A 26,574-nucleotide genomic window follows, 5' to 3' on the forward strand; every position below is an offset into this window, starting at 1 on the left:
GAAGACTCACGGCAGAACTGACACCAGGCACTTTCTCCTGGTAAATGGTAGTACCGTTGGAACGAGTGAACTTCCAAAACACGTAAGCTATGCCTGACTGCTGGTCCTGTGCGGTGATCTCGAACCTGTATAGCATAGAACATACCAATAATAACAGATCACCATTTTAAAACGTGTGTGGGTGTGTGTGCGAGAGAGAGAGAGAGAGAGAGAGAGAGATACAGACAGACAGACAGACAGACAGACACAAAGGCAGAAACAAAGACGGGTGGACATCCAGACAGACATACAGACCGCCAGACAGACAGTGAGACAGACAGACAGACATTGACATGCGTGTTCTTTTTATATTTAGTCAAGTTTTGACTAAATATTTTAACGTAGAGGGGGGAATCGAGACGAGGGTCGTGGTGTATGTGTGTGTGTGTGTGTGTGTGTGTGTCTGTCTGTCTGTCTGTCTGTCTGTCTGTGTGTGTGTGTAGAGAGATTCAGACCAAACTACTGGACCGATCTTTATGAAATTTTACATGAGAGTTCCTGGGAATGATATCCCCGAACGTTTTTTTCATTTTTTTGATAAATGTCTTTGATGACGTCATATCCGGCTTTTCGTGAAAGTTGAGGCGGCACTGTCACGCCCTCATTTTTCAACCAAATTGGTTAAAATTTTGGTCAAGTAATCTTCGACGAAGCCCGGACTTCGGTATTGCATTTCAGCTTGGTGGCTTAAAAATTAATTAATGACTTTGGTCATTAAAAATCTGAAAATTGTAAAAAAAAATAAAAATTTATAAAACGATCCAAATTTACGTTTATCTTATTCTCCATCATTTGCTGATTCCAAAAACATATAAATATGTTATATTCGGATTAAAAACAAGCTCTGAAAATTAAATATATAAAAATTATTATCAAAATTAAATTGTCCAAATCAATTTAAAAACACTTTCATCTTATTCCTTGTCGGTTCCTGATTCCAAAAACATATAGATATGATATGTTTGGATTAAAAACACGCTCAGAAAGTTAAAACAAAGAGAGGTACAGAAATGCGTGCTATCCTTCTTAGCGCAACTACTACCCCGCTCTTCTTGTCACTTTCACTGCCTTTGCCATGAGCGGTGGACTGACGATGCTACGAGTATACGGTCTTGCTGAAAAATGGCAGCTACTTGACTAAATATTGTATTTTCGCCTTACGCGACTTGTTTTTGGTATTCGGCTATAGTGATAGCTTTTTCTATCGATACTTACTTGGAGCTGAAGTCTATGCCTGGTACAGGAACATTCATGAGGAATTTGATGCTACCATTCCGCACCTCAGGGTCAGTCGAGTCAAAGGTCACCTGGCGTCTCTCCACCTTCTCTGTTCCCATGGCGTCAGTGGCCTTGACCCAGATTGTGACGGTGTCAGCCTCGCCCGGGGATAGCGGGACGGTGAAACTGTCAGTGAGATTCCGATCTTCCCAAGCACCTGTCGGGTTTTCAGGCTGGCTCACCCCTCCGCTGCTGTCTATGGCGTGTCTGACTTTGAAGTTCACTTAGAGAGGAAAAAAAAATTGGGAGAACAGTTGAAATAAAATTTAAAAAAAACATTAAAAAAAAACCGCTTCTCTATGTGTTCTATTTGTGTGTGCATGAACAGCACCATGACATGCAGTAACTGTTTGTTCGGTTTAAATATCAATGATGATGACTCTACGGGGGCTATGTGTTTTAGAAGTTAGGTCTGAGAACACTGTACAATTTGTACATCTAACGCGGCCTGAATCCCGACCTACACTGCCTGCATGACCTTGACGGCGTCGTTCTTAGCTTAAATCAAAACACAGATAGACTGTCAACGTACCAAAATTCTGAATAAAAAAATCAACCTTAAAAAAATTACCTCGATGGCATTTTGCAAGCAAGCCACACGATCTTGAGATAAGTTCATTATCTGTTTCATTGGTGTTTGTCTGTCTGTCTACGTCAAAGACCTTTGGGTCGACGTAAGCCTACTAGTAAATGTAACGTTTTGTTTTGTCAATAATAAACGTTACAATTAACTACCATTCTTGTTTTTTTATTCGTTCGTAGCCTAGATGTTGGACTGGTAACGTCCTGCTTGCGCTTTCACGGCCAAGCCCAATGTATTTTCAAGAGGGATTTAGGGGATCTCGACAGAGATTCCAATCCAGGATATCGAGATTTTGGGGCCGACATCCAATCCATTATAGGCTACTGCAGCAGTTGTAAAAAAAAATAAAAAAAATACGATAGTATGTTATGCTACTTTTGAACCAGCCTCTATGTTCTACTTTTATAAGACGTTAAACACCAAATAAAGAAAGAAAGAAAGAAAGAAAGTTTCTACTTTTATATCTATCCGTTGAATGCTCAGGAGTGAATCATTTTGGTCTAAATTTGTAGTTATTTAAATACATTTATTTTACTTGTTTTGCTTGCTACAAATAGAGATATCGCAGCCAATGCAAGTTCAATCAATCAATCAATCAATCAATGAGGCTTATATCGCGCATATTCCGTGGGTACAGTTCTAGGCGCTCTGCAGTGATGCCGTGTGAGATGAAATTTTATACGGCCAGTAATTGCAACCATTTCGGCGCATATTTACCTTTCACGGCCTATTATTCCAAGTCACACGGGTATAGGTAGACAATTATTAACTGTGCCTAAGCAATTTTGCCAGGAAAGACCCTTTTGTCAATCGTGGGATCTTTAACGTGCACACCCAATGTAGTGTACACGGGGGGGAGTTCGGACACCGAAGAGAGTCTGCACACAAAGTTGACTCTGAAATAAATTTCCGCCGAACCTGGGATCGAACTCACGCTGACAGCGGCCAACTGAATACAAATCCAGCGCGCTACCAACTGAGCTATATCCCCGCCCCAAGTTACGCAAATGTCGTGTACCGGCATTGTGGTGAAAACAAGCGCTGCGATTCTGTGAAACATTTGTGCAACAGAGAATTGTAAAGGCAATGTTGATGCTTTTGCAGCGCAAAATGGTAAGTAGCATAAAATCACATCGTAAATTTGTTATTACTTTCCCTACTAATGCGGTAGCCTCGTGGTTAAGACGTGGGCCCCAAAAAACCGAAGTCCTAGGTTCGAATCTCTGTCGAGATTATAATAAGTTTCCACTTGATCCCACTTGCAAATACTTTTTGTACATCTCCGGAAGTTACCAGCCCAAAAGCAAAGCTTGAAATGACGCCGTCAAGGTCATGCAGTGTAGGTCGGGTTTCAGATTGTCTTCGATGTTCAACATTCGGCATATGATTCTGCTCAATCACCTGGTCCCGTAGTCATAACAAAAACCTTGTCCTTTAAATCAGTTGAAATTCCGATTGGCGGCACGCTCATCGTTCGAAAAGGCATAGCCTTAAATCTTAATCCTTGTAAATTAAAGTTCAATTCAATTAAATTCAATTCGATTCGATTTCACTTTATGAACTGCACGGCGACATTTAGTAACTGTTGTATTGTGTTGTGTTGTCAGCCCTTTAGCATAAATTATAACACGACAAATAATTTTTTAAAAAAAACAAGGAAAACACAAAAATACTGAGTGGTACATTCATATCTTTCTCTTCTCAAATAATTACACACACACACACACACACACACACACACACACACACACACACACACGCGCGCGCGCGCGCGCGCGCGCGCACACAAACACACACACACACACACAAAGGTGATCAATCGACACAAGGGACGCTACTGTACCTATTCCTCTCCTGTTAGGTATCTCCTCCACGGTTCTGTCCCCTTCCCAGTCATCCTGCGTTGTGTTGCGCAAAATGACTTTCCTGTAAACGTATTGGAGTTGGTTTGTCTCGTCCCTCAGCTCCACTGGATATTTACGCACGCGACCTGCCGAGAAAATCACAGGGGTAATCATTTACCATTCGTCGGCCTCACGTTTCAAGTAGTGCGAAATCATTGCTCATCATACTCTGTTAAAATCCTGGAAGTAAAAGTGTAGGCTATCCACCGGTATCAACCCTGGCGATTGTTCAGTGTAAGTGATAGTAGTTAAAGGCATAGTAAGCCTCCCGTAAACCATCACAGATACTGTCAGGCTTTTAAACACAGTACAAACACCCTTCCATTTGAACGCTCACCGAACGGGAACATCCTAGGTGCCCTACGTAAAGAGCGAGCAATTTTCAAAGAATTAATTTTGCCGATTGTCTCCTCACACAATCGGACCGTGGTGCGTTTTGGCGCTAGACCTAACTTTTAAAATCTAAATAATAAATTGACAGCTTGTTACACAAACAATCATAGATCTTACAATCAACAATCTTAAATCATAAAAGAATTCTTTTTTCATCAAGACAAGATCAGTACAATTCAAAGTTTTGAAAGTTTGAAAAAAGAAAAGCCCGGAAGCAGGGTCACGCAAGGCCGTGGTTCTCGTAGTAGACGACGGTTTATGCCTATCACCAGTTCCTCTGAGCAGTCAAAAGCCATCGCTAGAGTTCTTGTGAACCACAGCTGTTTGTTTCGTGCATAGTAAGAGGTACATATAATAACGTGCTATTGCAGATAAGCTCAGGGGCGGACCTAGGGGGGGGGGGGGTTCCTGGGTGCCCAGAAAGCCCCCCCCCCCCCCGCCATCCGTTTTTTTTTTTATACTTGTTATCTTCCAGGAGAGGCCTCCGATTGACCTAAAACAATAACATTCCTTCAGCATCTGGGGGGCGAAGCCCCCCAGACCCCCCCACCAGGGCTTTGCCCCTGGACCCCACCGGGGCCTAAACGGCCCCTGGACCCCTACTCCAATTTGGAAACCCCCCCTTATCCACAACTAGGTCCGCCCCTGAAGCTCACAGCGAATTACAAACTGACGACAACATTGTGAACAAGAGGCGAAGCCTTCAAGGCTCCCGTAAGAAATCAACAAACAGTAACACAAACTCAATCACTCCGTCACACATACACACACACAATAAGCATAGGTGACACGGTGCAAGAGTGGGAGACATTAGATCTAGATCTGTCTGTCTGTAGCCCACTTAGGGGGACAGGACTGCCAGATCGACACTGCGCCTTCGACAGCGCTTCCTCGCGCAGACACTGGAAACACGCTGTGCGGATCAACATGTAGGAAATCTCCCAGGGGCGGATCAGTTGCTTTGTAGGGGGGGGGGGGGGGGGGGGAGGGGCACTTTGAATCGAAAGTGAATGTGATGGGCGCGAAGCACCCGAATTTGCTAGGGGGGTCCGGGGGCATGCTCCCCGGGAAAAAAAAATTGCCCAAAGAAGCAAAATGGTGCCATCTGGTGCCATTTGAACTTAGAAATGGTCATAGAATCAGCTTTCCAATTTTTTTTTCGGGGGGGGGGGGGGGGGGCACGTGCCCCCTGGGCCCCCCCCCCCCCCCCCCCCCTCGTCCGCCCCTGTCTCCTTTGGTATCTTCTTTATCTATTTTTCTGGGGCTACGAAACCGAACAATGTGAAATCGTCTTCCCCGAATCGGCGAACAGCAGCTTGGTGAGAACTGTATCTATACCACAATCCTTCACGCGATCTGATTTAACCTTGACCCCTGACCTGGTCTACATACCACACACGACACAAACCAATCACCTGTTTTTACCCCCCCCCCCCCCAAAAAAAAAAAAAAAAAAAAAAACCACCACCCGTTTTCTTTGGATACACACTCTAACTACATACGTGCCGACGAAATGTTGATCATTGCTTCAATACTTTGAAGCTGTTGCTTGGATAATAACCAGGTAAAATTAGTATTTCGGTGTTCAGTCAAATGTTAAAGTTTCTATCACACACATACACACATACACACGCACAGACAGACAAAAGTTAGCATCGCATAGGCTACACTTACGTGAGCCAAAAAGGGAAACTGGATCACACGGGTTCACGATGGCTCAGGGGTAAGATAAACCACGCAAAAATAAATTCTTTGAAAAATGCTCGCTACACTTTTTCAGCAGCATTTTGTACTGGCTCATTATAATGTTGGAGCACGCGAGCCCCCCTCTGTCGAGAGATGGACTCATCCAGAATTACCAATAGTTGTGCGTGACACGAATGTATTTTGTCTGTCTGACTTCCTTTCCGCCGGAAGTTCAAAGTTTCAAATTAAACAATGGCACCTGTCAGCAACATTGTCACATTTTCCCAGACGAACGCAGTAGTCCACTTCGTGTTCGATTTGCTTCAGAAATTGTTTACGTTCGGCCGCCATTGTGAAGTTGAATATAATGCCCTTTTGCTACACGCCTTCTGATTGGTACACTGCGGAACAAACTAGTATACTATCCCAGGGGGCGACGGATACAAACGCTACTTTTCAAGGTCGATCGTTTTTCTCCAGAAAAACTGCCACAGACTATTCTGAAGAACAAGTTAGTTGCAATAATGCTGCAGAAAACCAAGTAAACATTATGCTTCAGAAAAACTGTTTTACTGCAGTAAACAACGTTGCTTCGGCGAAAGATGACATTATGCAGAAATGCTGCAGAAAAGACAGTTTTTCTCCAGCATTTCGGTTTTTCTCCAGAATAACTGAATAATGTCATAATCCGCCAAGAGCCAGTACAAAATGCTGCAGAAAAAATGTGAACAGGTTTTCTGCAGTAAAACAACAGCACCGTTTTACTGCAGCATTCTTGATTTCAATTTTACTGCAGTAAAATTTTTTGCTGCAGAAAAAAACGCTGCTTCGGCGAAAGATGACATTATGCAGAAATGCTGCAGAAAAGAACGGGTTTTCTCCAGCATTTGTCTTTTCTGCAGAATAACTGAATAAAGTCATAATCCGCTAAGGATAGTGAACCTCTTAGCTGACAGTAACAAGCGATGAACTTTCTACTTTCCAGGCAGAACAGAGGTCTTGGCGGTTTACCGGTTGAACACTGTGTTAACACGTGTCAGCATGAGCTGACTATACCTCAGTTCTATACTTCAGTCGTTCATTGTTGGATTCATGATCAATCAGCAATGAAGCTGCCTGTCGGGTAACATCTCACAAGCTTGTCAATACCCTTGGGCCTTCTGTTTGCGAACCTATCATATTTTGCTTACCAAGCCATCATCAAACGCCAAAACAAGAAGAAGAAGAAGCTTACCAAGCAAGTTGTTGTCTTCGTGGAGAGGGTTCCGGAAGTGCTGCGCCCACGTGACCCTAATTGGGGCAGAGAGGTCGTTCTGATACGTGTAGTTGGCCGCCTCGCTGGCTGACGTCACGTAAAAGAGATGAGCAGGATCCGCGGTGATGGTAGGATTGGGATCGTACAGGACAAGACGTCTGACGTATATTGTGTTGTTGGCCAGATCGCCCGCTTCCAGAATGACCGAGTACATTCCAGCACCGGGAAGGGGGAAAGACTGAACGGTGTAATTGCTCTGAAAAACCTGCAATACAACATGGCGAACGTTATTGGTGTGTAGGTGAGTGAGCCTTATACACAGACCGACCTCCTGACGGACCTGGTGATAAAAAAAACAAGAAAGGAAAGTTATTGGAACGTTTGTTATTGACGAAAATACGTTACATTCACACATATATCGCGCAACGGTCTTTTAAGTGCACAGACAAACAATTATGTTCGAAAACTTTAAGTGTGGCGTGACGTGTTAGTTCTAAAAATTCATCGAGGGTAATTAGCGAGCGCAATTTTGTTTGCTATAATGTTGTTTGTCTCGGTGACTTTGGCACCATAAGCAGTGGAACAACAGGTCCCTGCCAGACTTGCTTGACATTTGTGTGTTCGTTTGCTTGCTAAACGCCCAGCCGACCACGAAGAGCCATATCAGGGCGGTGCTGCTTTGACATAATTATAACGTGCGCCACACACAAGACAGAAGTCGCAGCACAGGCTTCATGTCTCACCCAGTCACATTATTCTGACACCGGACCAACCAGTCCTAGCACTAACCCCATAATGCCAGACGCCAGGCGGAGCAGCCACTAGATTGCCAATTTTAAAGTCTTAGGTATGACCCGGCCGGGGTTCGAACCCACGACCTCCCGATCACGGGGCGGACGCCTTACCACTAAGCCAACCGTGCCGGTTTGCTTGACATGACCTCATTTACATTTACAACGATTATTATCTCACGAGTGTTTCTCTCACGTATGTAGGATAAACGCCATTAACAACCTGCTGGCGAGGCGGTTTGATACAACTTCAACTAGTCTCGGTTAGCTTTGAGGGTCATTTTAGGTAATATGAAGGCCAACGAAATACCGAGACCATAAGTTATGCGAAGTGATGACGTCGAATACGTGACGTAAGTCGATGCATTAATTCTTCCGGACTACGTCAGTCAATTCCAAAGATCGCTTTTGTGATGAAAAGAATTTGTTTTAGAATTTGCTGTCCAGACACCCGTCAAAAAAGAAGGGAAAATGTATGTGAAAGAAAACAAAACAGGAGCTAAGAGTGATACGATAGGAATACAGAGACATATTTCTTGGGACTTGACCCCTGTAGGTAGGTGGACTGAAAGTAGTGTGTGAACAAAACAGAACCAATTCTGTCTGTTTACAACCGCATGAAAGCAGGAAAGAGATCGTCGTCAGATTGAATTACAAAAACATTAACATTTTTCCATTTGAAACTTCCCGGTCGTCATCGTGGATTGACGCCCTCCCAAAATGTAATTGAGTTGGTCGGGCGTCAATCCACGATGACGACCTCGAAGTTTCAAATGGAAGCATGTTATTGTGTAATTGATACAGGTCTCTAAATTCTTATTGTAAACTTGTGAGTTTTATTCAAAACAAATGTAATTGGTGTTTTAAACGCAAACATTGGGCACGCTGTGATGAGTAGAAGAATGTGCGTTTACGAGCAGAAAAAGCCCATCAAAGTCAAGAATCGTGTTTTTCTTTCTCTATTTTCACCGTGTAGCTTCCTACAGACACTCAGCAACAGTGTAGTACCACTTAAAGTGAAATATCTTGTACTTCATTTTTGACCATCTTGCAACACTTTATTGAGCCATGATCTGAGCTGTTGACTTGAACAGAACGCTATAAAACCACTACATAATCTTCCTATTTTGAGAGAGAGAGAGAGAGAGAGAGAGAGAGAGAGAGAGAGAGAGAGAGAGAGAGAGAGAGAGAGAGAGAGGGGGGAGAGAGAGAGAGAGAGAGAGAGAGAGAGAGAGAGAGAGAGAGAGTCGCAGACGCAGATAATTTATGCAATAGGTCATAGCCCCTTATGAAGGGGTGTGAATAAACGGTTAACATTGCAAATAATTTAACTCACCAGGTGCAAAACAAGTACACAATAATAATTGCACAACACTACAGATTAAAACATACATTACACGGTATTTAACTAAGAGGTTACACCATCTCTTAATTTAAAGGCTTTATACAAATACAGGGACACATTTCTGACAACAATTTCTTGAGGTGAGGCCAGGAGTAAGCTGAGTCTAAATGTGCTTGGGTTTTTATAATATTTAAATGGGATAAAATGTTCTCTTAATCTGTTCAAGTATGGGCAACACAAAAAAATGGACTTCATCTTCTTGCTTTTCTTTACAAAGAGGACATATGAACTGATCGGCTTTATGTTTTTTTTATATCAGTAAGCACGCACAGCAATTTCTGAAATACCGAAGCGAAGCCAAACCAGGTAAGGACGCTTCTCGGTCCTGCTACGCATGTCACCAGACCAGTGTTGTTGCTTTGAGTTTGACTAACAAACATGAGCCAAATGTGTATTGATTGTGTGATTAGTCTATGTGACAGGGCTTCTATTATCTGTGCTCCCTAGCTTCTGTCAGTTCCCACACCGACACAGCCAGAGAAACTGAAGAGGCGCACCAAACACACTCAGTCGTCTGCTACGATGCAAGGGAGGGTACTCGTTTTTATATTTAGTCAAGTTTTGACTAAATATTTTAACATCGAGGGGGAATCGAAACGAGGGTCGTGGTGTATGTGTGTGTGTGTGTGTGTGTGTGTGTGTGTGTCTGTCTGTGTGTGTGTGTAGAGCGATTCAGACTAAACTACTGGACCGATCTTTATGAAATTTGACATGAGAGTTCCTGGGTATGAAATCCCCGAACGTTTTTTTCATTTTTTTGATAAATGTCTTTGATGACGTCATATCCGGCTTTTCGTGAAAGTTGAGGCGGCACTGTCACGCCCTCATTTTTCAACCAAATTGGTTGAAATTTTGGTCAAGTAATCTTCGACGAAGCCCGGACTTCGGTATTGCATTTCAGCTTGGTGGCTTAAAAAATAATTAATGACTTTGGTCATTAAAAATCGGAAAATTGTAAAAAAAAAAAAAAATTTATAAAACGATCCAAATTTACGTTTATCTTATTCTCCATCATTTGCTGATTCCAAAAACATATAAATATGTTATATTTGGATTAAAAACAAGCTCTGAAAATTAAATATATAAAAATTATTATCAAAATTAAATTGTCCAAATCAATTTAAAAACACTTTCAGCTTATTCCTTGTCGGTTCCTGATTCCAAAAACATATAGATATGATATGTTTGGATTAAAAACACGCTCAGAAAGTTAAAACAAAGAGAGGTACAGAAAAGCGTGCTATCCTTCTTAGCGCAACTACTACCCCGGTCTTCTTGTCAATTTCACTGCCTTTGCCATGAGCGGTGGACTGACGATGCTACGAGTATACGGTCTTGCTGAAAAATGGCAGCTACTTGACTAAATATTGTATTTTCGCCTTACGCGACTTGTTTTGTTTTTGTTTGCAACCATTGGCATTGTGATCAGTAGTGTTCGACTGTTCAAACTAGTGTTATGCACGGGTTAATAAAACTGCGGATAGAACTCTTTAGCAGCAAAGCAATTAAGGAACTTCATACAAATGTGTCACATTGTTCGGCGCGAATTCAAAGGTCGGGAGGAAAGTAGTTCTTTGCCCAAATTGGAATCTGCACTATCATATAATCAGTGATGTACATTTTAGTCGGTCTCCGGTCTCTGACCGATCCAATTTCCCCAGGACCTATAGCTTTAACCCCAGCAGGACACTGGTCCGATTAACCTACAGAAGAAGTGGTCAAGGGTCCGATCAGTCGTTTTTGACAATGAAGCGGACATGCGGACTGTTCAATTTTCAAGAGGAAAGCTTGTTTCGGTTTTGCCAAGCGAAAGTAAACACTGCGTGAGGAAAGCTGGTTTCGGTTTTGCCAAGCGAAAGTATGCACTGCGTGTGACCAGTTTGTTGAGTGAACGAGGCACCATATGGGATCTGATTCTTTGAATTAATTTATCCTCAAGTTGGATCAAGAAGAAAAAAAGAAAACCGAACCCATATGGTGCCTCGAGTGCATTCATTGGCTCAGCAATAAATCGTTTAAACCAATGGGAACCACCCGTGCATGTTCGCACATGCGCAAGGCATTACTTTTCGTCATAATATCCGGAAAAACCGTTGTGCGTTCGAACGAAAATAAAACGAAAGAGAAACGACATGGGTCCGAAAAAAAAGCTCAAAGCAGATAAAAATCAGCAGACATTGATGTCCATGCTGCGTTCGCCAGCCACTGTGGCTTCAAGTGAACCAACAACAACGTCAACCTAGAACGAACTCGTCGAAATGGAGAGTGATGGTGAAAGTGCAAATATGATTCAATCCTTTGAGTATCTAGTCATGACAGTCGCGGAAGGTGGAAGAATTTAAACTGAAAAATCTTTTTAAATGCGGTTTTAGGAGTCGTGTTTTTGTCCTATTGAAATTGCAATCTCAGGACACTGTGTCCTATTGATTTTCAGTCTTCAGGACAATTGTCCTAAAGGCTGCTAGAAAAATGTACATCACTGTATAATTATAGTCATAGTCCATGATGTAATTATTGAGCTATAAAAATACAACATATATACCCATACTGAAGTAACAGAGACAAAGAAGCAGCTCATGGGATATAGGGATATAGGTCACATACCTCCTGGTTGGTAAGAGGTTTAAGGGCTTCACTTGGTTTAATTTCCAGCTCAGTCCCAGCGGCTGGGGTCATCTTGAACACCTCCCATGCATAGCGATACATGCCCGAGTCGTCATCTTCCCAGTTGGCCCAGCTGATCTGTATAGGGTTCGTCTGCATGACACACAAAGTGAAAGATTGAACTCGGAAGACAAATGGGAAAACATGTGCATACCGATATCTTCCATGTTGCTCGGCAGTAAATGGACAAAGAAGATGTTCCAAGGTCATGACATGTATCACACGTGTTTATCTATGTGTTTAGGCCAAATAAAAAAATAGGTCTGTTTACGGTATCCCGACCGACCCTAATTTTTCGGCCCGACCCTAAACTTTTTTTTTTCGAAAAATGAAAAGAAAAAATAATAATTGAAAAAAAAAATGGGGGGGGGGGGGGGTCTTTGTCGTAAAGTCGCTTTTTGGTGTCAAACCGGAGCGTACTTAGCTATATTGTAATAATTTTTGCCTTGTGAGGAAAGACGATAAAATTCCCTTCGTTTTAAAAAACAATTGAACAAAATCGGACAGAAATGGACCAAACGAGACGGGGGAAGAAAAAAAAAATCCGACCGACCGACCCTATTTTTTTCGGCCATGTTACCGTAAACATACCTATTTTTTTTATTTGGCCTTACTTTTAAGGACCATTTGGGTCGAAGTTCTAGTGATTGTAACGGTTTGTGTGTGTTCAAAAAGGAGCTACACTGGAGACCAAGCTCTGGGGAACGTCAGAAGACCTGAAAGCGACGTTCCAGTTCACGACAGCAGCGGAACTACGACCCTAGACACAACCATCGAACGCAGAAGAAGAAGAAGTCTGTGTTCAAATAACCAACTATTTTCGTTATCTGAATCTGTCCCCGAAAGCGGCGTATAGCTGCCTGAATGGCGGGGTAAAAAAACGGTCATACACGTAAAAAAACAACAACAAAAACACTCGTGTAAAATCATGAGTGAAGGTGGGAATTTTATTCCATTAACGAAGAAGGAAGAAGTTTTGTGAATCTGAATTTTAAACGTTTTTTGATTTATTTGCATATAAATAAATTATTATAAATGATGATCATTAACGATAACTTAGGATCTAGACATTATGGTATTTGAGTCATTAAATCTTGTAAAGCAGCGAACACTAACAATATATTCTAAAACAGATGAGCGAAAACTTTAACTTGGAATAGGCATAACAGCATTGTAAGCGGTAACAAAACATATTTTAACAAACCTCAAAATAAGAAAAAAAAACTAAAGCACTTACAAGCTTTTAAAAAAAAGTCATGCACGTATTTCAGCATTATTATTTTCACAAATATACTAGAATAAAATACATAAAATACAATACAGTACATATCAATACAATACAGGACAATCCAATACAAAACAACACACACACACGCACGCGCGTATACCTGTACCTACGCTAAAACCCAAACAACTCATGAGATGCTATGAGTAAGAGGAAGAAACAAAGGAACACATGGACATACAAGAACTTACAAGATATCAACATAAGTATCAACATCCTCACTCTCTCTCTCAACAACTCACTCACCCATTCACTCATTACTCATGAAAGTCTTAATTACACGCAGACCAAAACATACCCTCGTGATGTCTGGAACATTCAACATGGACTTCCGGTCGATGCATGGTCCGGTTTTACTCTGCCCACAGTGGTGAGGCTTTACGAAGTCGAACCTGAATTCAACAGATTTGTCCTGGCTCCCTCCTATAAAGTTCTGCGTTCTGTCAAGTCTTGGAGGGGTGAAGTTTTCGTTCAACACTTCACGATAGCCCCCTGCCTTTGAAGTGAAAGTGATCACTAGCCTGACAAAGAAAGAAGAAACGAATGGCACGATGTAAAAAAAACAAACAAACATGCATGCTACAGCAGGGCCGGACTACCGGGGGGGGTTATGGGGGTTGCGCAACCCCCCCCCCCCCCTAGCCTAAACATGTACCTTACTTATTTAATTTTTTTTTATTATTGCTTATTTTATGCCGTTTCATGCAAGGAGCGACCATTTTCCTATCTCAGAATATGACCTACCCGTCAGCTTCAGGGGGCTTTGCCCCCTGACCCCCACAACGAGGGGGAGGGGTGGGTGGGTTCTAGGGTTTCCGGACCCCCCCCCCCCCAGCCAAAAAATAAAAATATTGAATGAGGTATGCATTTCTTTATTTTACATTGAGTTTCAATTTTTGGGGTATTAATCAGTGACAAAATCTGCTGCCTGAAACTGGTAATGATCATCCTCAGAATGCACCAGATTGCACCATTTTGCATCCTTTTTTTCAAAATTTTCCGGGGGGGCATGCCCCCGGACCCCCCTAGCAAGCTAGGCGCTTCGCGCCGTCGGCTCGGCGCTTCGCTTCCCTCGGCCACCACTGGCAACCCCCCCCTCCTCTTCGCCTAGTCCGGCCCTGTACAGGGTGACCCCCCAAAAATGCAACCCATACAAATTGTAATAACAGTACTGCTGCGTCAGTACAACGAACTACTTCATATTCAGTGTACACTAATTTCAGCTTATGCATGGTCATATCATAAAGTTTCAAATGTATCGGTCAATCCAATCACATGTTATTACTTCTCAGATATCATGTTATTTGAAATCTAGACGAAACAATATATAACAATATTGCTATTTCATATGTTACGTGGATTTCCATTGGTCAATTGGGCAAAACTGAGCTCATTGTCAAAGTGATATCGATGACATTTCCGTCGATATCAGTTTTGATATCGACGACCTCTTTATTGCTTCCCCACTTCAAAAACAAAAACACCTGAATTTAAAAACAAACAAATATATATGAAAATGTAATGATCCCAAAATTTAGTTGAGCAAGTGACTAAAGACTTTTTGAAAGAAAAGACATTTTTAAATACTGAAAAGTACAAGAAAAGAGTGAACAAAAAGAAATAATAATCAGAGGGAGGGATATGGAACAGCCAAAACTGAGACAAATACTTTTGTAATTTCTTTACAGTAAATACAAAATGTCCAGAGAATTAGCAATATATCTAACATTGACTGACTGTGTGATGATATCTTCTGCTATTGGTCTGTTTTGACAGTGATATCAAAATCTCGACCTCCTGTCTCGATTTTGATATCACTGTCTCAACAGACCATAGCAGAAGATATCATCACACAGTCCGTCAATATTGGGTATTGTACACAGATAGAGAAAGCCATTATTCGTTAGCCACGTGAGCAGAAAACGCACACACCACCACACACACACATACACCCGCACTCACTCACACCCGCACTCACTCACACACACACATGCACGCACGCACGCACGCACGCACGCACGCACGCACGCACACACACACACACACACACACACGACAGCATATAAGGATGTACTCACTTGTCGCGGTGTTCGAGCAACCGGTCGAACCTTGTGTCCGTAATGCTACAGTTGAGAAGCCCCGTCTCTGGCCGGGTATTGCTAACTGACGCGTCACATGGGATCGTCATGTTAAGGGATACGAATGAGGTGTCAGCACCTGAAAAATAGATAGGTACTGCTTCAGGGCTCCCAACCTTTGCGGGTGGCGTCCTAGATGCAGAACAAGCGGAAATAAAAACTCTAGGAAGAGCATCTGTGGAGAGCCCTGTGCTCTCTGTATTCTCCTAACAATGTGAATGTGGAAAATAAGCATCTTTTTTACACCTCTTTGACCACTGCCAATCACTCCAACAAGATTTCTGCAACCTACACACCCTTGTCAACGAACACAAACTGAAACCCCATGAGTTTTTAGATAAACATTACACGCGTCAATGGAAGCCAGCATACACCCTGTGTCTCTCAATAATATATATAAGACGGAAATAGGACATCTGTTTTGAAAACCTCATCCCCTTTCCTCCTTCCCACCCCTCAATCCTCTCTCCCACCGACCCCACCCCCCTCCTCCCACATCCCACAACCAAAGCGCCTGAGACATAAAGCATAGCTCTATTCAAACAAGACTGAAGCACATACTGCCCTCCTACCTGACATTTTATTGTATGGTTTTTCCAGTAATGTATTTATTTATTTATTTATTCAGCCAGTTCTTTGTTAAGGCAGGTTTCACGGTAATCAGACTCTTTGATGTGTGTAAACTTTGCCTTCAAATTACTTGCTTACTGTGTTGATTTTCATCATTTTTTCTGCTTGGCATGAGTAAGTATGGTATTTGCAATACAAAAAAATAAATAAAAGCTAAAATGTTTGTGTTTGAGCAATTATTTGAGCGCGTTTTTCGAAGCGAACGTGTGAATCCTGACAGACACCATTTCCTTCTGTCACATGACCCCATCTCAAAGTGTGATTCAACAGACACAAAAATAACACACAAAACTTATGATAATGGGGTTATTAATTCAATTAATACACAAGGTTAGTCTCTGACTAGAGAAAATAGGGAAACAATATCAAATGGGAGCATAAAACCGTTTCTGGAAAAATTTTCAATCACCACCGAAAGTGTCTGTCAGTAAAAAAAACACGTGCTTTGTTTGCAAAGCAAAGCCTAATTTTACACATCGCGTGCTTTTGTCTGTTATTCTTGCTTGTGAACATCAATTTATTGATGTTCTTCACTGGAAAGCAGGTGTATCATCAACAGTATCACAAAATCGCAAAGAATGAACATTTTTGTTGTGATCCGACCGGTGTCTGTAGACTGAATCACACGTTCGGCAAACTTCGTTTTTAACGGAAATAACCCGAGCCTTTAATCGGAAACGACGTTTCAACCGCTTCATATCGTCTGCAGGAAGAAAAAGAGGAATGCGATACCCAGTGAGTAAAACATTTAATCGTTTTTAGTGCCTTTTGATCAAGTTTTGTTGCGTCTGTCAGCAACGTTCGTCAACCCAACGTTCGGCACAGCGACGCACGCATACGGATTTGCAGCGTTTGCATTCGGAAAGTGAGGGATTTGTGAGTTCGTTTGCATAATTTCAATCGCTAGTAGGTTTTCCCTTCGTCTCCCATTCTTGTGTGTACATGTTATTGGCATTTCATTGTGTAAATTGAAAGTTTGTGAGTAACAGTAGTAAAATCTGTCGAACGTTGGCAACGCTGACAGACGGAAATATCGAACGTTGCCTTCAATGACAGACTGGCTTGGCGATCGTACTTTCGATTCGTAGGAACACAATATATAGAGACAACAATGTGCGCTCGTTACCACAACGGTCATGAACCGGTGTAACACAAAATTTTTACTCCACGAAAAATTGACTCGGACAGAGTAAACTTCCAGTAAAAATCTTGTACGAAAAAAGAACTCACAAGGAACTAAATTTTTACTCCCCAAATATTTACTCCCAGTAAACATCTCGTACGAGAAACTTAGGGCCTACTCCTTCGTTTATAATTCGCGCAATATCCCATTTACGTGCAATCCCGTTTTGCCGCCGTCCCATTTTGGCGACATTTAACAAGCCAAGCGTCATTTTACTACCGCATCCCATTTTGGCGCAATCCCGTTTCGCCGCTATCCCATTTTTTTTCTTTTTTTTTTTCTTTTTACATTTAGTCAAGTTTTGACTAAATGTTTAACATAGAGGGGGAATCGAGACGAGGGTCGTGGTGTATGTGTGTCTGTGTGTGTGTGTGTGTGAGTGTGTGTGTGTGTGTGTGTGTGTGTGCGTGTGTGTGTGTAGAGCGATTGAGAGTAAACTACTGGACCGATCTTTATGAAATTTGACATGAGAGTTACTGGGTATGATATCCCCGGACGTTTTTTTCAGTTTTTCGATAAATGTCTTTCATGACGTCATATCCGGCTTTTTTTTAAAAGTTGAGGCGGCACTGTCACACCCTCATTTTTCAATCAAATTGATTGAAATTTTGGCCAAGCAATCTTCGACAAAGGCCGGGCTTCGGTATTGCATTTCAGCTTGGTGGCGTAAATATTAGTTTATGACTTTGGTAATTAAAAATCTGAAAATTGTAATTAAAATTATTTTTTTATAAAACGATCTAAATGTACGTTCATCTTATTCTTCATCATTTTCTGATTCCAAAAACATATAAATATGTTATATTCGGATTAAAAACAAGGTCTGAAAATTAAAAATATAAAAATTATTATCAAAATCAATGGACGTCTACCCACAACACGCCACTGGATGCCGCGTGGTGCCAGTCGTGAAAACCAGGTTCTTTGTCCCACAGTGAGACATTCAAGTTGGGGACTTTGTGACCGCTGACTTTGTCAGCATGGATGGAAAGGTGGAGAGATACAGGGCGGTGATCATCCCCAAGTCAACCCATTTCCCCGATGGGCCAGATCGAGAGGAGATCTGTGTGAAGTGTTTGCGCGCAAAAGACAATGGGAGATACTATGTCTTTCCTAATGTTGATGACATTTCATGCTTGCCAATGGCTCAGATAAAAAAAAAATCCCACCAACGAACCATGAACAACAGGGGGGATTACTATTTTGACATGTGACCAAGTCTCATTTGAGCGTTCACAGTGTTACCTGAGAATAGCACACCCCCTTGAATTGGGACCAAAGAAAAAGCGTTGTATATATGCATTTTTGAATGCTTTTCTAAAGTCATAAGTTCATTTGTGAAAAAAATAAATTTTTAGGGATTGTTTTGCTGAATGCATGCAGTTAAGAAATTGACCCCGTTTTCAAATTTAGGGGGTAGGGTTGCCCCATAGCCCACGTATGTCTGTGTGACTGTGTCAAATATCAATCTACTTTGCGTACAAACTGTATAGATGTTTGTTTTTCGATTTTAGAATGATTTCTTAAGCTGGTTAGAACTTCTGAGGTCTACAGGAAACGATAAAGATAAAAAAATGTACAAAATATAAGTAGCGTCCTTTATCTTACCATTGTTCTGATCAATACTGTCCCTTTATTTGCAAGTTAACCGTTTTTATTAATGTGTTCAAGGAGTATGTTAAAAATTATTATCAATGGTTGCTTTAAACAGCACCTTTGGGCAGTTATTATGCACTGAAGTTGTAAAAGCATGTTTTGGGTTTTTTAGGATATAGCGTCTTGGAACGCCAATCATCTTGGAAATACGAATGTTCATATATTTTTTTTTACTGTTTTGGATAGATAAAAAGTTGAACTCTTGGTGCAAACTGTTTTTTGGCCCCTGTTTGACTATTTATTATTTTGGAATATTGTGTGTGAGAGGGAAACTGCAATCCTCAATATCATGAAACGTGCCTTAAGTTATGTTGGCACTATAAAAAAAAGTCTAAACATATTTTACATACACATAAAAGCAAAAAAGTCTACAAAACCGCTCCACTCCAACCATACTCCGCGTACACAAAGGCAACAACCCCCAACACATTATTTACTTTCATCCCCATTTTGAAATACCGCAACAACAGACTTCCAGATCTATAACACGATCATATGTGTTCTCTGTTTGCATGTCTGTCCAGTGTCCTTTCCCCCCATATAGCATATTAACTCTACCTGTCCCAAGATAGTCCAATTAGTCCTAAGAGGACGTAACGTTAAAACTTACTCTCATCATCATCATCATCATCATCATCATCATCATCATCATCATCATCATTATCATCATCGTCATCATCATCATCATCATCACCAACAACACGTCTGAAGGTCTTGTCTACACTTGTATGGATTTTAGTGTTCTAGGGATTTAAAACTTCTAGGACTGGAATAAAAAGCAAAGAATAGAGTCGGGACTCTGACACGTACAAAACTGCATGAGAAACCTGTTTCTCTATTTACACTGAATTAATTTATTTGCATTACGGAGCATTTGTGAGTTTATTATTGCAGTTGTGCATACATTTAGCAAAGCGGATGTCCACTACGGTCTCAATTGGACCGCCTTAAGCCGTGTGCTACACTAAGACAGACAGAGAGACCTGTGTTTACCTCCAAGCCCCATTTTTCTGAGGTAGACTTTGATATTCCCATCCACGATTCCCAGAGCGGTGTTTCCGATATAGGGGGGCTTGCCTGCTACCGGTGGCGGAACGTACTGACTGGAACACGTGGTCTCCAGCTTGTTAAAGCCTCTGCACACAAAGAAGCAAAGCTCAAGGTGTCATCTACATAGAAACAAACAACATTGGTCTCACATAACTCTCACTTCCTGTTGTTGACCTGTATAGAGGGTGATTATGTCCCTTTAATTGTAAAATCTGTAAAAACAAATTTAACGAGTATGAATGGTTAACACAGAAAAAATAGAATAAACTATAGGCCTAAAATCAAATCGAACAAACAGTGATAAATGAACTCACGCACCTAGCTTTTTAACAATTTAACAACGAACAATATCTTACAGCCAAACATGTCAACATCAAACAACCAGCCAGTCAGCCTGAAAACCTGTAAATTAACCGCTGAGTAAAAACCATCCTTCTTACCTTACAGGGAATAGTATCAATGCTGAATTGGTCTCGATTGGTACCCTTGTTATTCGAGACAAGAAACACCGATAAACAAAACATTCTAACGTAAAAAAAAAAAATTCCAAAAACAAAGAGACTACTAACGTTCCAAAAGTGTGTGTGTGTGTGTGTGTGTGTGTGTGTGTGTGTGTGTGTGTGTGTGTGTGTGTGTGTGTGTGTGTGTGTGTGTATCTGTGTGTGTATGAGTGTGCGCACGCGCGTGTGTACGTGTGTGTGTGTGCATGTGTGTATCTGTGTGTGTGTATGAGTGTGCGCACGCGCGTGTGTATGTGTGTGTGTGCATGTGTGTTTGTGTGTGAAAGATTTTTTTTTTAAGAGCTAAAGTTGAGCGGAACTGTTATAGTACCCTAGCTTTAATCTCTTATTTTATTCCCCTTAGTTCCGCGTCTAACTGATGGGTTTTTCCACCGGGTGTTGCCCGGTTTTCCCATCCACCCTACTGGTGTCTGGATTGAAGATAATCACTTATAATTTCAATTCCAGGGTTAGACTTCTTACCTCAGTAATTGTAAACACATTAGGTGTCTACTACCTACATTCAACCTTAGCTCTCTCTCTGTTTTGTCTTTACAAGTCACATACAACCACGTGCTTACATACTACTCTTCATCCTACATACTGTACGTACGTGTATGTTACTCAAAACGTCCCGCAGTCGAGGCAGCCACATTGAAGACGCTTGATTTCGAACCTCGATCTCTTCTAAAGCCTTGTGCAATCTATTACGTTAAAGCAAAGAAACGTCACTCTGGAAAGTGTGGAGTGACGTTTTTGTTCTAAAAATTCATCGAGGGGAATTAACGAGGGCATTTTTTTTTTCTACAATGACGTTTGTCTCGGTGACTTTGGCATCACGAGTAGTGGCACAAAAAAGGTCACTGCCAGACTTGCTTGACATGACCTCATTTACATGATATACACACGTGTGATTTGAACGATTATTCTCATGAGTATCTCTCTCACGTATGTAGGATAAATTAGGTTACATGGGAAGGAATGCAATAACTATATCATACTTGCGGTCCGTCCAGATGAAATCTCGCTCGGAGTTTTGCAGTCCGGTGGAGTCAGCAATGAGCTCGTGAAGTGTCATGGGTGGCTGCTTGTAGTTGGCGACGTAGGACAACCGTACTTGCATCTCATATATTTCTGGTTGAGGAGTGTTTGGGTTTTCTTCAACTGCAACAAAATAACTCAGTAAGAAAAAGGCACTTAGGCCAGTAAAAGATCCAAATTGATAACAAGGCTTGTCATCATTTTCACGAGTTTTCATTCACAAACATCTGGGAAATAAATCTCATGTTCCCCATGCAATAACGATATGGTCCCCTTGGACCAACAAAAAAGCGGGTCTGTCAACAAGCCACCAAACATCTTATATTGTTGTTGTTCTCACCTCATGACAATGTAAATTTAATGTACAATGCAAAATATGAATAAAACATTGTTAAACCAAATTGATTACAGCTTACAGTCCAAACAGAAACTTATCTGAGTTCCCCCTCTCAACCCCTTTTTCCTTCACCCCCATATCATACTCTAATCTATCAAATGTAAGAGAAAACACACGCGTGCACACACACACACACACACACACACACACACACACACACACACACACACACACACACACACGCGTGCACTCGCACACACACACACACACACACACACACGCGTGCACTCACACACACACACACACACACACACACACACACACTCACACACACACACACACACATCTGGGCATGCCTGCACTCACACACACACACACACACACACACACACACACACACACACACACACACACACACACACACACACACACACACACACACACGTCACAGCCGACTAATAATGTTGACGAATACAAGTACGAGTATAAATAGACATGTTTTATACTTTTGAGACAATAGTTTTGCTGATTTGATTCATAAGATGTGAATCCGCTGGTACAGTCGCAGCCACCACCAGTCTGACATTGCCCTGGGTAGCAGGTTCTTTCGTGGGAACAGAGGACTGCAAACAAAATGGGAAAATAAAAGCCTGAGTGAATTCGTCAGCTTTAGTCCATATATTTTTTTATTTTTTTGCGAAGTCGATATTTGGGTTCAATTGGTGCCATGTACTACTCCGCATCGATTGCAAGTAATAGTTGTAGATAACTGCACTTTAATCATAAATTTCTGAGTTCGATAATATTTGTTGTATGTTCTCTGTAGGCCAGAGAGAAGTGTTTGACAACTCAGAGGTTTTAGATGATAATTGTTTACAGTGCCCACACAAATAAACAGAACAGTGAATTTAGATGATAATTATTTACAGTGCACTTACAAACACACCGTACAGTGAATTTAGATGATAATTATTTACAGTGCACTTACAAATTTTACATCGTACAGTTTGTTTGTTTGTTCATGGGCTGAAACTCCCACGGCTTTTACGTTTATGACCGTTTTTACCCCGCCATTTAGGCAGCCATACGCCGCTTTCGGAGGAAGCATGCTGGGTATTTTCGTGTTTCTATAACCCACCGAACTCTGACATGGATTACATGATCTTTTCCGTGCGCACTTGGTCTTGTGCCTGCGTGTACACACGGCGGTGTTCGGACACCGAGGAGAGTCTGCACATAAATAAATCTCTCGCCGAACGTGGGGACGAACTCACGCTGACAGCGGCCAACTGGATACAAATCCAGCGCGCTACCGACTGAGCTACATCCCCGCCCTACACACGTACAGTGAATTTAGATGATACTAATTTACAGTGCACAGAAAAATACACAGTATAGTGAATTAAGATGATAACTATTGTTCACAAAAAAGTGCACATACATATACATAGTAGAGTGAATTTAGATGATAATTGTTTACAGTGCCCACACAAATAAACAGAACAGTGAATTTAGATGATAATTATTTACAGTGCACTTACAAACACACCGTACAGTGAATTTAGATGATAATTATGTACAGTGCACTTACAAATACACCGCACAGTGAATTTAGATGATAATTATTTACAGTGCACTTACAAATACATAGTACAGTGAATTTAGATGATAATTATTTACAGTGCACACACAAATACACCGTACAGTGAATTTAGATGATAATTATTTACAGTGCACTTACAAATACATCGTACAGTGAATTTAGATGATACTTATTTACAGTGCACAGAAAAATACATAGTACAGTGAATTTAGATGATAATTATTTACAGTGCACTTACAAATACATCGTACAGTGAATTTAGATGATACTTATTTACAGTGCTCACACACACATACACAGAACAGAGAATGTATATGATAATCATTTACAGTGCACACACAAATAAACAGTACAGTGAATTTATATGATAATTATTTACAGTGCACAGAAAATACACATTACAGTGAATTTAGATGATAATTGTTTACAAAAAAGTGCAAATACAAATACACAGTACAGTGAAATTTAGATGATAATTATGTACAGTGCACAGAAAAATACACAGTACAGTGAATTTAGATGATAATTGTTTACAAAAAAGTGCACATACAAATTATACACAGTACAGTGAATTTAGATGATTCACAACAATTGATATCATTGTCTTTTCTGTGCACAATGAAAAGAAGAAAACCAGTGAGAAAAACAGACAAGGATGAAAGTCGCGTGTTGGCTTCAATTGTTTGGTATTCTCTCAGGTGCCCGGAGACTGGTCCTGCACATCTCTTGCTAACTCTATCACACGTGCCATATGAATTTAGAACGCTTATATCCCTTTGTTTATCACATCACATGAGAACAAGTCAAAGACAGGAGGATCGACAGACAGACACAAAACAGATGGGCATACAGACAAACAGATCAACAGACATAGAGACAGACAGACAGACACAAAACAGATGGGCATACAGACAAACAGATCGACAGACAAACAGACATAGAGACAGACAGACACAAAACAGATGGGCTTACAGACAAACAGATCGACAGACAAACAGACATAGAGACAGATAGACAGGCACAAAACAGATGGGCATACAGACAAACAGATCAACAGACAAACAGACATAGAGACAGACAGACACAAAACAGATGGGCATACAGACAAACAGATCGACAGACAAACAGACATTGAGACAGACAGACAGACACAAAACAGATGGGCATACAGACAAACAGATCGACAGACAAACAGACATAGAGACAGATAGACAGACACAAAACAGATGGGCATACAGACAAACAGATCAACAGACAGACATTGGGACAGATAGATAGACAGACAAACAGACATAGAGACAGATAGACAGACAGACAAACAGATCGACAGGCAGGAAGGCAGACAGACAGACAGACAGACATATATACAGACAAACAGACAGACAGACATATATACAGACAGACAGACAGACAGACATATATACAGACAGACAGACAGACAGACAGACAGAGTTAAGACTTGTTTACCGTTGTTGCACGTCATTCCATTGTAGCCGGAGGGACAATTACACTGATTGGGTTTGACGCACGTTCCTCCATTTTTACAGGCGGGAAAACAGATCGCTGCAACACAGCAAACAACACCATGATTACTGACCGCAAAACAAATGTCTTCAGAGTGTACGGAGAGGGAGGGGGGGGGGGATTCTACAATGTAGGATGATATCCTGATCCATTGACATGAACTCTCGCGTTAATAAGGTCACCGTGGGAGTGAATAGAAGAACAACACCTTAAACAAGATTGGGTTCCACGATAAACTTAGACAGTTTAGATACTGATTATATTCCACAGTTGGTTGTGTGACTAATAACTTCGACAGCATAAACGCAATTCTAAAACCAACAATGTGTACATCTCGGGATATGTGTTTCATATTTGGCACAGTCCATCTGGACAGTGCAGTCTAAACCCAGATCCAAAGATAAAGGCTAAGTAGGCTTACGTGTAAACATGCGTGCAGAACGAGACAGAAAGTCAGCGAAAGAGGCAGACATAATAATGGTGTACACATTACTCACGTTGATTGCAGTTCTGGTTGCCAGTGGCTCTCCATCCCGGGCAGCAATATGCTTCTCTAACATTTACTGCCCTCCTCCTGGTTTCATATCGGCAGCATCTGTCACAAAAGAAAACCTTTGTTTTACACAGGAAACTCTATCTTCATTGGTACTGTTTTTGGTATCTTATTCAGTCCATAAACTGGGGGGGAGGGGGGGTATTCTCCCATTGTAAAGTTTGGTGGTGGGGGGGGGGGGGTCAGTTGTCCGGGGGGCAATTTACCTCCCATTGCGGGGGGCAATTCTCCGGGGGGAGGGGGGGGGGGGAGAGATTGTCCTTGAGGGGTAATGGCCCAGAGGGCAATTGTTGGTTAGATATTGTCCCCCAATGACATTGTCCAATTCTATGACACGTGTTGCAGACACAGTCTCTCTCTCCCAAAGGTAGTGACTCGCCAAGCGGCTTCAAAAAACGTCAACAGACAGACGATTCACTGCCGCCTTGATGAATTCACCCTCTATTCTCGACGCCAAGCTGTTGGCATGGAAAGCGTCTTACTCCAGCACACAGGGAAGCATATGTCGCCTTTTGCGGACGTTATAGAACTTGGGTAGGACAGCAAAGGTGACATTTATATTCAACGACGATTCTTCTCCTGAAAAAAAAACGACTATACATCCCCGAGTAAATATGTGAAATGCATAATTACTTACACCAGCACGGTTGGCCTAGTGGTAAGGCGTCCGCTCCATGATTGGGAGGTCGTGGGTTCGAACCCCGGCCGGGTCGTACCTACGACTTTAATATTGGCAATCTAGTGGCTGCTCCGCCTGGCGTCTGGCAGTATGGGGTTAGTGCTAGGACTGGTTGGTCCGGTGTCAGAATAATGTGACTGGGTGAGACATGAAGCCTGTGCTGCGACTTCTGTCTTGTGTGTGGCGCACGTTATGTCAAAGCAGCACCGCCCTGATACTACAGCTGAAAAACCGAGCCTGGGCCCTATCTGGGTTAATTTGGGATTTTTGTTGATTCTGAAACCTGAGTTTCTCCTCTTTCGAATGGTATACTTTATTAAACCAGATTCGATCTATAAATGTCTTTAAAACGATGTTTTATTGCCCTATCTTATATTTTTGTTGTCTTAAACTTTCA

At 41.6% G+C, this 26,574-nt stretch overlaps 2 protein-coding genes and 1 long non-coding RNA gene across 4 annotated transcripts in view; all 3 read right to left on the minus strand.

The window, feature by feature from the left end:
• Positions 1-21,598, minus strand: part of LOC138950464 (uncharacterized) — a 49,779-nt gene extending 28,181 nt beyond the window's left edge. For both annotated transcript variants that reach the window (XM_070322196.1, XM_070322197.1), the window contains exons 1-9: positions 21,442-21,598; positions 19,884-20,026; positions 15,362-15,500; positions 13,582-13,804; positions 11,939-12,091; positions 7,118-7,403; positions 3,744-3,890; positions 1,255-1,540; positions 11-125 (exon numbers count right to left, since the gene is read on the minus strand). In XM_070322196.1, the coding sequence (XP_070178297.1) occupies positions 11-125; positions 1,255-1,540; positions 3,744-3,890; positions 7,118-7,403; positions 11,939-12,091; positions 13,582-13,804; positions 15,362-15,500; positions 19,884-20,026; positions 21,442-21,563 (1,614 nt within the window). In that variant the 5' untranslated portion in view covers positions 21,564-21,598. The remainder of the gene's footprint in view (positions 1-10; positions 126-1,254; positions 1,541-3,743; positions 3,891-7,117; positions 7,404-11,938; positions 12,092-13,581; positions 13,805-15,361; positions 15,501-19,883; positions 20,027-21,441) is intronic.
• LOC138950463 (uncharacterized) overlaps positions 1-26,574 on the minus strand; it is a 189,350-nt gene that overhangs the window by 147,487 nt on the left and 15,289 nt on the right. The window lies entirely within an intron of this gene.
• LOC138950467 (uncharacterized) overlaps positions 1-26,574 on the minus strand; it is a 68,189-nt gene that overhangs the window by 33,536 nt on the left and 8,079 nt on the right. The gene's annotated exons all lie outside the window — the stretch shown is intronic.

This window comes from Littorina saxatilis, linkage group LG16 (genome assembly GCF_037325665.1).
Source record: "Littorina saxatilis isolate snail1 linkage group LG16, US_GU_Lsax_2.0, whole genome shotgun sequence".
In the NCBI taxonomy this organism is placed as follows: domain Eukaryota; kingdom Metazoa; phylum Mollusca; class Gastropoda; order Littorinimorpha; family Littorinidae; genus Littorina; species Littorina saxatilis.